The sequence below is a fragment of the Typha angustifolia genome, chromosome 14 (genome assembly GCF_048772165.1).
Source record: "Typha angustifolia cultivar Huaian chromosome 14, ASM4877216v1, whole genome shotgun sequence".
NCBI lineage: Eukaryota > Viridiplantae > Streptophyta > Magnoliopsida > Poales > Typhaceae > Typha > Typha angustifolia.
In genome coordinates, this window is record NC_133252.1 from 1,346,429 (window position 1) to 1,358,763 (window position 12,335).

At 33.8% G+C, this 12,335-nt stretch overlaps 1 protein-coding gene across 1 annotated transcript; it reads right to left on the reverse strand.

The window, feature by feature from the left end:
- Window positions 1-451: 451 nt before the first annotated feature.
- Window positions 452-11,945, reverse strand: LOC140775623 (uncharacterized). The gene is made up of 26 exons (XM_073119003.1): window positions 11,670-11,945; window positions 11,506-11,569; window positions 10,952-11,010; window positions 10,676-10,751; window positions 10,513-10,584; window positions 9,730-9,817; window positions 9,111-9,369; window positions 8,524-8,639; window positions 8,176-8,396; window positions 8,067-8,095; window positions 7,880-7,985; window positions 7,634-7,724; window positions 7,377-7,556; window positions 5,539-5,800; window positions 5,380-5,443; window positions 5,009-5,067; window positions 3,814-3,889; window positions 3,652-3,723; window positions 2,883-2,970; window positions 2,205-2,463; window positions 1,747-1,862; window positions 1,421-1,641; window positions 1,306-1,334; window positions 1,151-1,232; window positions 866-953; window positions 452-786 (listed from the first exon to the last, which is right to left on the reverse strand). The coding sequence occupies exons 1-26, from the start codon at window positions 11,823-11,825 to the stop codon at window positions 594-596; spliced, it is 3,126 nt and encodes a 1,041-aa protein (XP_072975104.1). The 5' UTR covers window positions 11,826-11,945; the 3' UTR covers window positions 452-593.
- Window positions 11,946-12,335: the final 390 nt, after the last annotated feature.

A 12,335-nucleotide genomic window follows, 5' to 3' on the forward strand; every position in this document is an offset into this window, starting at 1 on the left:
TTGTTCTTAATTTTTAAATTTCAATGACATAGCTTATATCGGTTTAGAAAGATACGATGTTCGGTTGTATACTAGTTTAGTGGTGTCATGATTATATATTAATATTTAGTGTGATATAAAAAGTAGTGAATTTAAAAGATATTTTATATTAGATCATTAACCTATTTTCTAAAATAGATAGATAGAGAAGAAGAGAGGGAGGGAGAGTGATTGAATGATGGTTAAATAAAATAATATTTTTTCAATGGCTTATTCTGTAAATGTAAAATAAATAAATGGAAGAGGAGAAGAGAAAGAAGAATAAACTTAGGTAGATTGCCATAAAACTGGTTTTATGGTGTTTAGATACTAAACCAGTTTAGTTAGTGCTCACTAAATTTATTTAAAAATAAACCTAAATCACATCCAAACCTATATATTTCATTGCATTGCAAGTACTATAACTACAATATTCTCAAAAGCTAGTATATATTTGCAAGAACCATAAATATAATATCCTCAATATTAATAGGTCTTGAAACAAATAATTCATGAGAATGGTTATATGAATCCACAGGATGAGAGATTATTACAACAAATTAGGATGACCTCCTTCATATTTGTTCCATAACTCCATCATTTTTGAGGAAGTTAGAATACCAATGAGCAGATAACCTTGGGAGCCTTGTTCTATTATCATCCTCAAAATCCACATAACAAAGCCCATATGAAGATTCGTATCCAGTAAAATACTCAAAAACATCCAGAAATGACCACACAAAGTATCCTCTTACATTTGCTCCATGCCTTTGATCAAAGTGAAAGGTAGCCATCAGAAGAGAGATTCTAATCTAACTTAATTTGTAACCATCAATTAATTAATTACCTGATAGCATTCAATGTACTTCTCATGAATGCACTCAAGGAATCAATCCTCCAAGTATCGTTGAGACCGCGATCTTTATCCATTTTACCTGGTGACAAAATTGTTCCACTGTTCATCATAGTAATCCAACGAGCTCAGAAGAAGAGGCCATTCGAGAGATCATTTTGGTCAAGATTTAGATAAAGATTAAGAGGCCTAACTTAGAACTTAGAATAAAAGCTTCTAATGTAAACTTTAACTTGATGTGGATATCACATTGGTACGTAGCATGAAAAATTTACTAACCATTTTCTTGGATATAAATAAGAGGATTTCCGTAGACTTTTTTGATGTACTCCAACGTATTCTGCAAGCCGGCTGGATCAAACTGATTCCAAAGCACTCAAATAAGCTATGTTTGGAATGAATGGAAACTGCAGTAAGTTAAGAGATTTGTATACCTGACCACCTGGCATATCATCCCTAGAATCTGCAACACCAACAGTGAAAAATTAAGCTACATTTCAATCTAAATATCATTTCCAGTTTTCATATTGCTGTGTAAGTTGATCAAACCTGCAAATTTTACAAGCATATCTGCAAAGTAGTCTCGAAGATTAGTCTTTGCCCCACCAGAGTCATCCATGGTGAAGGTCGAAAGGTAGTGATTTATTCCAATGAAATCAAATGAACCCTGCACTTGTTTAGACTCGAGTTTGGTGAAGGATGGAAGTCTCGAGCCGACAATTTTCTTCATGATCTTAGGATATTGTCCAAAGACAAGAGGATCCATGATCCTACAGTTAGAAGAAATGGACCCGTGATCACAAGTTAGATCACTAAAGAGACTACTATATATGAGAATAATGTTGTCCCATTTTGGTATAGAACAACAAACTTACCAACCCATATAAAAGGTCAATGCTCGTTTGGCTGCTTCATTATCTGCAGAAGAATTTGAGAAGGGGTAGCACCAAGAGGTGTACACATTTATGCCTATTAATCCATTTTGCACAGCCTACATCCAAAGCCAAAAGAAATTATGATGAGAAGAACATTATTTTCTTTCACACCATTCCCAACAATTACAATTTACAAGACAACATCCATTTGCATCAACCATATTATCTAGCATGGTAACAAAGCTTGTTTCCGGAGATATCTCTAAAGTTTCAAATCTCCTATAACCTCATCTAACTCTTATTTTTATGTTGTCTATTCTTGTGCAATGCGAAAGGTCGAATATTCTATTATCTTTCATCTATCTATGTGCAGCTTATAGAGGGCATGTTGGCAAATGGATACTAGTTGACACATTGGATCAGAACAGAATTGTATTCTAAGACATAAAATGACTCACTTGGTATTTCTCTTTGTAGAGTTTGACAACTGAAGCATGTGCCAGGAGGGCATTGTGAACTACAATATAGGGTTCCACTGTGGAATTTCCTGCTATGCAAATATATTTTCCAAATGGATAAGAGCAACGATTAGGTGGCCAAATTCCAGAATCATAGGATGCCATCCCAATAACATTGAGCTCATTAATGGTGGTCCAGTGTGCAACCCTGTCACCAAATTCCAGAAAGCAGACTTCTGCATATGCTGTGAAATCCACCCTGCTCACATCTCATAGAATTAGAAAGCTAGCATTACAGTGTAACATTATAATCAGAGGAAAATATAATACACACCCTCTTATTATGCCGAGATCTAAGTGTTTCTTTTGTGTCACTTAACTCTTATAATTCAAACTTATATGCGACAGCCGATTAGACATTTATTTTAGCCTAACTATAAGATGGTAAAATAAATTTTCTCCGTATAATTATAATGCTTGTTTTGCATATATAAATTTAAACCACCTACAATCATATCTTATTGAGAGAATCCTCTTCCTGATATACTTGAAATTAGTTTTAAAGAAAGTTGCCTCATGATCATTCATATAAAAAAGAAGAAGAGAGAATTGACTTGTGGATGTATAAAAGAAAAACGAGGACGTTTCTCTAAAATGCATAGGTGATATGATAATTACACAATTTTGGGACTCAGCCAGCCTCCATACTCATCCTCCAGAGCTTGGGGAAGATCATAATGGTAAAGCATAACGTGTGGTTGGATTCCTATGTTTGGAATAGAAAGAGGTCAGTGAACTAAGAAGATAAACATAATTAAGCATGGAGTATGAGATTATAATGTGATAATATACTCAAGATGAATGTCATATGGCATGATAGATATGTTTACCCACTTTTTAAAGTAGCTTCCCTAATATTCTCAGTTACATTTTACCTCCCCATGGTTTTGACCTGATCTTAATTTACATTACAGTATTTCACTTAATCTACTTTGATCTATACCTAGTTGCAACTATTAAATTTTCCAGCCAAAATTAAAACTGCCTCTACCATCATCGACACCATTTGAATTTTACTAAACTACTCCTACCATTGAACTAGATTTTATTTTTATGAAGGTCAAAATAATCAAGTCTTTCCACATCCCCATTAACGGTCGACTAACAGTTACAACTTAGTCTAAACTACATGAAGCTTCAATGCATAAGTTTAAAGCCTATAAGGATAAGTTAAAATCATGTCAAATCACATCCGAGTAGATTACCGTTTACCGTTTCCTCATCTCTCAATGTAAAAAACTAACAAGATCCCAAAACAAGAAAGATCAAATGTCAGGCTGCCCTATCAATAATATCAATATTATTCCACTTTTGGCACATGTTAAATTGTTACAAGTAAAAAAAATTCCATTAATGAAATTTGATAGTAAATATCTCACAAAGTTACCATGTTTAATAAGCTCATCAATGAGATTGTTATAGTATTCCACTCCTTTAGGATTTGTAGCTCCTCTCCCATCTACAAGCAAGTTATGTATCATGAGAATTTATCCTTTGCATTGCTAATCTTCATGTCAAAATTGAGTGAAGTCTAAGATGTAGTCAATACTTGGAATAAGCCTAGACCAAGAGATGGAGAATTTGTAAGCTTCTAGCCCTGTGTCAACCATCAGCTTGACATCTTCCTGAAAAGTTACAAAGTCTAATTATGTTTTACCAACATTTATCAAAACCAGGCATTTTACTTTTCCTAAATTCTCTTAAGGGATTAGTTACAATATACATGCAAAATAGCATTAATACTTTTGAGTAATATTTTAAGGTCATGATAAAAAGTGTTTTTTTCTTCATATCTTTTGAATGCATAGCTTTAAAAAGTCTCTTATTTGCTCGTATACTTTTCTAGAGTTGATATTTGCATGTATTTCTCTTCAAAATATATCTTATTTGTATAATAGATATCCTCCCTATTAATTTTTTAATTTAATAGAAAACAGCAAAAATATAATTAACTAAGAGAAATATATCAAAACAAGAATAAGAATATTTTTATCTTTTTATATTTAAATTATTTAGATTCTAATGGTCAGTTAATTGTAAGGGTTAACTATGCATACAAAGCAGGTATAAACCTTTAGATGGGAATACAAGTAAATAAGAGATTTTACTGAGTATATATAAAAAATAATCTAAAAATAAATAAAAGAGGAACCAAAAGTACTCAGAATATTCTTTTTTAAGGTTAAATTTAACTTATGTTTCTAAGACATTAAAAACAAAATATAAAAGTTGAACATAAGATGATTTTTATAATTTCTTTTACTTTCCTATAGCAAGTTGGATCTTGGTTAATGATATCAACCATCTGGGGCTGTCAAAAAAGTTCATCGGCTCGTGAGACTCATATACTTGACTCGAGCTCTAAATGACTTGTGTCGAGCTAGGTTTTCTGGATCAAAAAATAAATCAAGCCAACCTAAGCTAGACTTAGCTAAGCTCGAATTAGTTCGATATATATAATATTACCCGTTAAAAAATCTACAATAATGTATTATAGCACAGTTAATAATACATTTCAATCTCAAAATAGGATGATTAGGGCTTGAATCTTCAAAAATAAAGAGTTGCAAATTTCTTTATATGCACTCAGCTCTCAAAGAGTTACAATAGCTATAAAGTAAACATGGAATAAATTCTTTTACAAAGTGGAGAGAGCTCCATAATCTCAGAGGGATCATCATCCATGGCATTTTACACCACAGATTAGTAAAGAGATGAAGAACGTCGAAGAGTTCTATCCATACCTTATACTTATGGTAGCCATCACAAGCCACGTCTCCTGTGCTATTATCTGCCATATTACCTGCCACATCATTAATTAACTAATTACTAATTAGTGCACACACTTGGGTTTACTGTTGCTATGATTCAATTTTTTCACCCAAAAAGTAGCACAAAGAAGAAAGAAAGCACGAAAAGTTCATATAATTCCTTTGCTTTCTTAATTAATTTTACTTTCTTTAATGGTTCTTTGGGTCAAATGTTTGCTACTTCTCACATAATTTCTTCAGTCTGTAGATGAAATGAAACCATAGAAAGCATGAGGGATGAGATTATATATATAGAGAGAGAGAGATTGAGAGAGAGAGAGAGAGAGAGAGTGAGAGATGTAGACCTGCATGAGTGAAAGTGTCCCAGATACTTGGGCTCCTTCCATCCTCAGCTGCAGCTCCCTCAACCTACAACCATATGAATCCATGAACACATCACTACAAAGATTGTAAACTTTTCATGAATTATTAACCAAGAAATTAGCCCAAAATGTAATGTAAACCTGGTAAGCTGAAGTCCCAGCACCAAATACAAAGTCCTGTGGGAAGTCGGCCCTTGTGAAATCAACCACAGCAGCTTGGCTCAAGCCCTCCTCTTGCCAAGCTAACACCAGCCATAATAGCACTACAAGGGAAGAAGGTACATTACTAATGCTCTTCATCTCTCTCCGTGCTCCAATGTAATGTAGAACTGCTGTTTGCTCTGTACTTTGCCTTGTGTCCAATAGTAAAAGGAGATAAGAGTCAAGCGTGACGTCAGGAAAATTCGTTGATCATAGATTAGTGAAGGTTAAAAGAAAAAAATATAAAAAACAATCAATTATTTTTAGCCTTTCAATTCCCAGGATAAGGACACAGTGCCTGACATTTCTTATACCCCAAATTTTGGTAGCAGAATCCGGAATTAAGACGACAAGATTACGTACAAAGAGCGACACCTTTGTCCCAAACAGTGTGAGGTTGTACCAGCGTTTGTTTGAATTTGTTTTGCTCTACAGTATTAGATTAATTAAGGCTTTCATTTAATCTGTGTTCCTGGTGATTATTCAAGGCTGTGTCTTAGGCCAACAATGCTCAACTAGAGACTCTTTGCTCATTTTATTATTGTGCTATGCTTCTAGGCTAAGTATAAACCTTGTGTTAAAAGAATCGTTATTCTATCTCCAATATTTTTTATGTATCAAACTTTATAGTTGTAATCCTTGAATGTTAAGGACAGACATGGGTGGAGCCTTACAACAAACATTTGATGGGCGTACCATTCGAAATGAAAGTTTGACCTTTCGAAAGGCTTAACCTAACCTGGTACCTGGTGATTGTAATTCTTCGCATTGTTTTCCATATGCATTCATTTCACCCTCATTAAATAACTAAACAATTAGTTATTTAAAATAATTTTCATCCGTTGATAAATTAAAGGGTATTTAAGATATTTTACATTTATGACTAGATTAATTAATAAGTAAACTAGAATTTAAATATTTTTTTTATTGCTTATCCTTATTACCGTTTTTTTAATAGTAGGAGTGTCAAATTCTAACAATTTATTATTATTTTTATCTTTTGTAAGAAAATGGATAGCTAAGACGATACTTTAATTTTATTTAGTATTATTTAATCTCAATCGTTAGACTAGAAAAAAAAAATTATTAGTTCTTATTGAATCTTTAATCTTTATCAAAACACTCTTACTTTCTAAAGAGATGTTTTGGTATTTTTAATTACAGTAAGGAGGTGAAATATATTGAATAATTCAGAAAGTTTATTTGACACAAAAAAAAGTCAAGTATAATTATTTATGTATTAACATACTATGATCAAAATAAGCAGTTCTTCCAGAACTAAATAATTTATGAAAGTATTACACAGCAGCATGCAAATGGGATTAACATTTTCTTTTTTCAACTGCAAATGAGGGATTTTTATTGCACTTTCACTTACAACTTTGATCAACATGTGGAATTTCACTTACATTCTCTAAGGCTGTTTGGTGTATCGAATTCAACTGCAATAATAATGTAATAATTTCACTTACATTCTCGAGCTCAACTAAGCTTTAATGTTCAAAATGCAACAGAATTTGAATGTGTTTTAACTGTGAGGATAGACAAGTTGATAATAAGAAAGAATTAAACTACAAGTTTATTTTTTTTATATCTTCTATATATTATTGCAAGAACCATAAATACAGTTTATTTCGAGACCTAATAGGTCTTAAAACAACACATACATGAGATGATTGTATTCTTTCAATAGGAAGAAAGAATAAATATAACAAGTAATTGATTTCTTTTTCAGCAAGTGATATTGGATTTAGCATAGGCTCCTTCATATCTGTTGCATACTTCCATCTTCTGTGAGGAAGCTAGAATACCAGTGAGCAGAGAGCCTTGGGAGCCTTGTTCTATCCTCATGCTCAAAGTCCACAGAGTAAAGCCCAAATGTTGCTTCATATCCAGTCAAAAATTCGAAAACATCCATAAATGACCACACAAAGTATCCTCTTACATTTGCTCCATTCCTTTGATCAAAAGTGAAAAGTGGCCATCAGAGGAGAGATTATAATCTAACTTAGTCTGTAGCTATCAACACCATTACCTGACAGCATTCAATGTACTTCTCATGAATCCACTCAAGAAATCAATCCTCCAAGTATCATCGAGAGTGCGATTATTACCCTGTCCAGTACCTAATGGCACAATTATTCCACTGTTCGTCATAGTAATCCAATAAGCTCAGAAGAAAAGACCATTTGAGAGATCCATTTTGCTCAAGAATAGTAAAGATGAAGAGATGTTAGAACTTAGAACGAACAAAGTCATGTGCATGAAAACATTTACTAACCATTTTCTTGGATATATATAGGAGGATTTCCATAGACTTTTTTTATGTACTCCAACACATTCTGCAAGCCAGCTGGATCGACTGGCTTAGGGGCGTTCGGATCGAACTGATTCGAGTAGTAAATTAGCTATGCTTGAAAACTAATTGGAAACAGCAGTAAGTTGAAAAGAGTTGTATCAACTCTTACCTTACCACTTGGTGTATCATTCCTAGAAACTGCAACACCAACAATGAACAATTACATTTCAATCTAATATCACTTCAAATTTTCAAATTGCTAGGTAAATTTACCAAACCTGTCAGTTTGACAAGCATATCTGCATTGTAGTCTCGAAGATCAGATTTTGCGCCACCAGAGTCATCAATGGCGTACTCAGAAGAGTAGTGATTTATTCCAATGAAATCAAATGAACCCTGTACTTGTTTAGACTCGAGTTCAGTGAAAGATGGAAGTCGCGAGCCGACAATTTTCCTCATGATCTTAGGATATTGTCCGGAGACAAGAGGATCTATGATCCTAAAGTTAGATATCTTGTCATTTGGTAGCACAACAATGTAGAAATGGACTCATGAACTAGTTAGATCATTAAAGAGACTATATGATAATAATGTTGTTGCATTTGGTATAGAAGCAAGAAACTTACCAGCCCATATTAAAGGTCATTGCTCGTATGGCTGCTTCATTATCTGCAGAAGAATTCGAAAAGGGGTAGCACCAAAAGGTGTACACATTTATGCCTATCAATCCATTTTGCATAGCCTATATCCAAAGCCAAAAGAAATTATGATGAGAAGGAACATCATATTTTCTTTGTAATTCTTGGTGTTAATGTGGAAGGAGCAGCCTATGTCATATTTCACTAGTTTAGATTCTTTCATTTCCCCAATAATTGATACGAGTATAGTATAAGTTACAGAGTAATAAGCAGTTTTACAAGTCTAGTGAATCTAAGCCTTGCTCAGGACTTTTCAATAAGAAATTATGGAAGAGCTAGACTTCATAAGACCAGTGCGAGAATTGTTCATCATTTTACCCCATTTGATCTTTATATTCTATTATCTATTTTTATGTGTTGTCGATGATCGCATACTCTATTATCCTTTATCTGCTCATATAAGTCGTATATAAAGGATGCGTTGAAGATATGATTTACATTGTCGGTTCATTATGAGAAATGAATAAAAACATTAGATGGGAATAAAGTTGTAATCTAGAAATAAAATGACTCACTTGGTAATTCTCTTTATACACTTTGACAACTGAAGCATGTGCCAAAAGGGCATTGTGAACTGCAATATAGGGCTCCACTGTGGAATTTCCAGTAGTGCAATTGAACAGGCCAAATGGATAAGAGCAATGGTTAGGAGGCCAAATTCCAGCATCATATGATCCCATTCCAATTACATTGGGCTCAGCAATGGTGGTCCAGTGTGAAACTCTATCACCAAATTCTTGAAAGCAGACTTCTGCATATGCTGTGAAATCCTCCCTGCTCACATTTTAATAAGATTAGAAAGCTAGCATTAGAGTGCAGAAATATAATCAGGGGAACATATAATTTATATTCCTGTGGTTGGGCTAAAGTTTATAGTTTTATAGTGCCTCCCTTGACCTTATATGCAATTCTCTAGTGTATGTTAAAATACAATTTTCTTTCACAACAAATAATTAGAAAATTCTTTTCTTACTCTTCTTTCATCTAATCTTTCTCACTATTACATTTTGAGCATTGCAAATATTCCAAAAGGAGATAATATTTTTCATGATAAGGTTCAAATGTAGGAGGTGATATGCCAAAAGGACTTAAAGATAAAAGCTTAGAAAAAAATTTAAGGAGGAAGATAATTACACAATCTTAGGACTTAGCCATCCTCCATACTCATCCTCCAGAGCTTGGGGAAGATCCAGATGGTAGAGTGTAACATGTGGTTGGATGCCTAATTTTGGAGCAGAAAGAGGTCAGTAAACTAAGAAGATAATGATGGACTAAACATTTATTGGCATATGCTTTAAAAAATAAATCTCTCTCATTTAGAGTGATTTTTTCCTTCTCTAGTGGGTATATTAGAAAAAAAGAACTTTAATTGTCAAACACCAAATGCATTACATTACATTATGTGAAATGTTTACATAATTGCTATTGAAAACTTTTAAAATATAATACATGCAATTGAAATCGTTGAGTTCATCGCTTAAATCTAACCAATCACGGTCAAAACAGAACTAAAATTAGGAGAAAATAATTTTGTGCTCGTATAAATTGCTAAAAATAGTTTGAAAGCTATATAGTGTTAATCAATATCATTGTGCAAGAAATAAATATTTTCTTTTACATAAGAAAGAAATCAATGATATGTGTTTTACAATCTAAACTTTACAAAAGAAAGGAAGTTTAGTCATTTACATGTATTTGTTACCTTAACAATCATCAGTTAGGAATATTATCTAAAAACCCAACTATAATGGAAATAGCTCAATAATTATGGTGGTAATAATGACATTTTAAAGTTTTCAAACGGAAATTATATTAAAGAAAAAACCTACATACATTAATGTTTATAGAGTGGCTCCAGGTTCAAGTTTGAGTACATGTTAAAGTTGCTTTGTCCAAAACTTGCTGCTACAAGCTTACCATGTTTAACAAGCTCATCAATGAGATTGTTATAGTATTCCACTCCTTTGGGATTAGCAGCTCCTCTCCCATCTACAAGCAAGTTATGTATCATGAGATATTTATCCTTTGCATTGGTAATCTCCATGTCAAAATTAAGGTGAAATGGAAGATGTAGTTATACTTGGAATAAGCCTAGGCCAAGAGATGGAGAATCTGTAAGCTTCTAGCCCTGTATCAACCATCAGCTTGACATCTTCCTGAAAAGTTATGGATACACAACTTGGCCTAATTATTTTTCAGAGACATTTAGCAAAAACACCCTACATCTTTTTAGGTGTTTTGCTTTTAATGCCTCAAAAACACTCACATTAGTCTTCATAAAGGACAATCACTATATAGATGCAAAGTAACCTAAATTCCTCTTTAAGTATTTTAAGGTTAAATGTCCGATCCACACCTTATATTTATGATAGCCATCAGAAGCGACGTCTCCTGTGCTCTTGTCGGCCATTTTACCTGCCACATGATCAATTAATGCACACTCAGGTTAACTTTGCCACATTTAAATCATACTACCAGCAGTAAGGATTTCCTTTGCAAAAAAGACCAGAAAAGAAAAGTTTCCGGTGCTTTCTTAGGTTGTTTAATGGTACTTGTGTCAAATGTTTGCCGCTGGAAAGAATTTTGCCCTCTCTTCAATCTTCTATGGTTTAGACTCGCATATCATGGAAGAGAATAAAGATGATATCATAGACAGAATGAAGGATAAGATGATATAAACACGTTAATTCATTGACTACTTTACAAACTTAAGTTCTCTATGATAATATATTTTGCTTAGATATATGGAAATTTTATATTCTAAATAACAAATGGGTTGGATAGAATTCACACTCAGAACCTCTCTACTATGATACTACTTTAAGGGAATGGTGAATTCGATATTTATATGCTATTGTAGCAAAGGTACATCTCTCATGCGGATGAAGAGAGAGAGCGAGAGATGTAGACCTGCACGAGTGAAAGTGTCCCAGATGCTTGGGCTCCTTCCATCCTCAGCTGCAGCTCCCTCAACCTACAACCATATGAATCCATGAACACATCACTACAAAGATTGTAAACTTTTCATGAATTATTAACCAAGAAATAAGTCCAAAATGTAATGTAAAGTAAACCTGGTAAGCTGAAGTCCCTGCACCAAATACAAAGTCCTGTGGGAAGTCGGCCCTTGTGAAATCAACCACAACAGCTTGACTCAAACCCTCCTCTTGCAAAGCTAACACCAGCCATAATAGCACTAAAAGAGAAGCTACACTACTAATGCTCTTCATCTCTCTCTCTCTCTCTCTCTCTCTCTCTCTCTCTCTCTCTCTCGCGGCTCCAGTCTTATGTATAACTCTTTGCTCTGTTCTTTGGCTCTCGTGTCCAAATGAGAGGAGATAAGAGCCAGATGTGAGGTAGAGAATCATCTGGAAAAGTCCATTAATCGTAGATTATGGTGAAGTGAAAACAAACGGATAACAAATTCGAGCCTAAATTTCTTCTACTTAAAAAATTGGTAGCGGACCAGGCAAAGGATTAGCAGAATCCGATATCGACTCGTACGAAGTTTGAACAATAAAAAATTTATTGGTGGGCGTACCGCAGACCCAACCCCATGATGCTACAAATGCGTCCTAAGCCAACTCCGGACAACACCTCACCCGCACTGAAAGGTGATAACTCCATGGATGCATCTATAATACAAACATCAACTTCGATTTAAATAGATAAATTAAGTGTGCGCTTTTTTTCTTTCCTTTCCCACGGATAGCGGAATAAATTTTATCCCTGAAATTCTG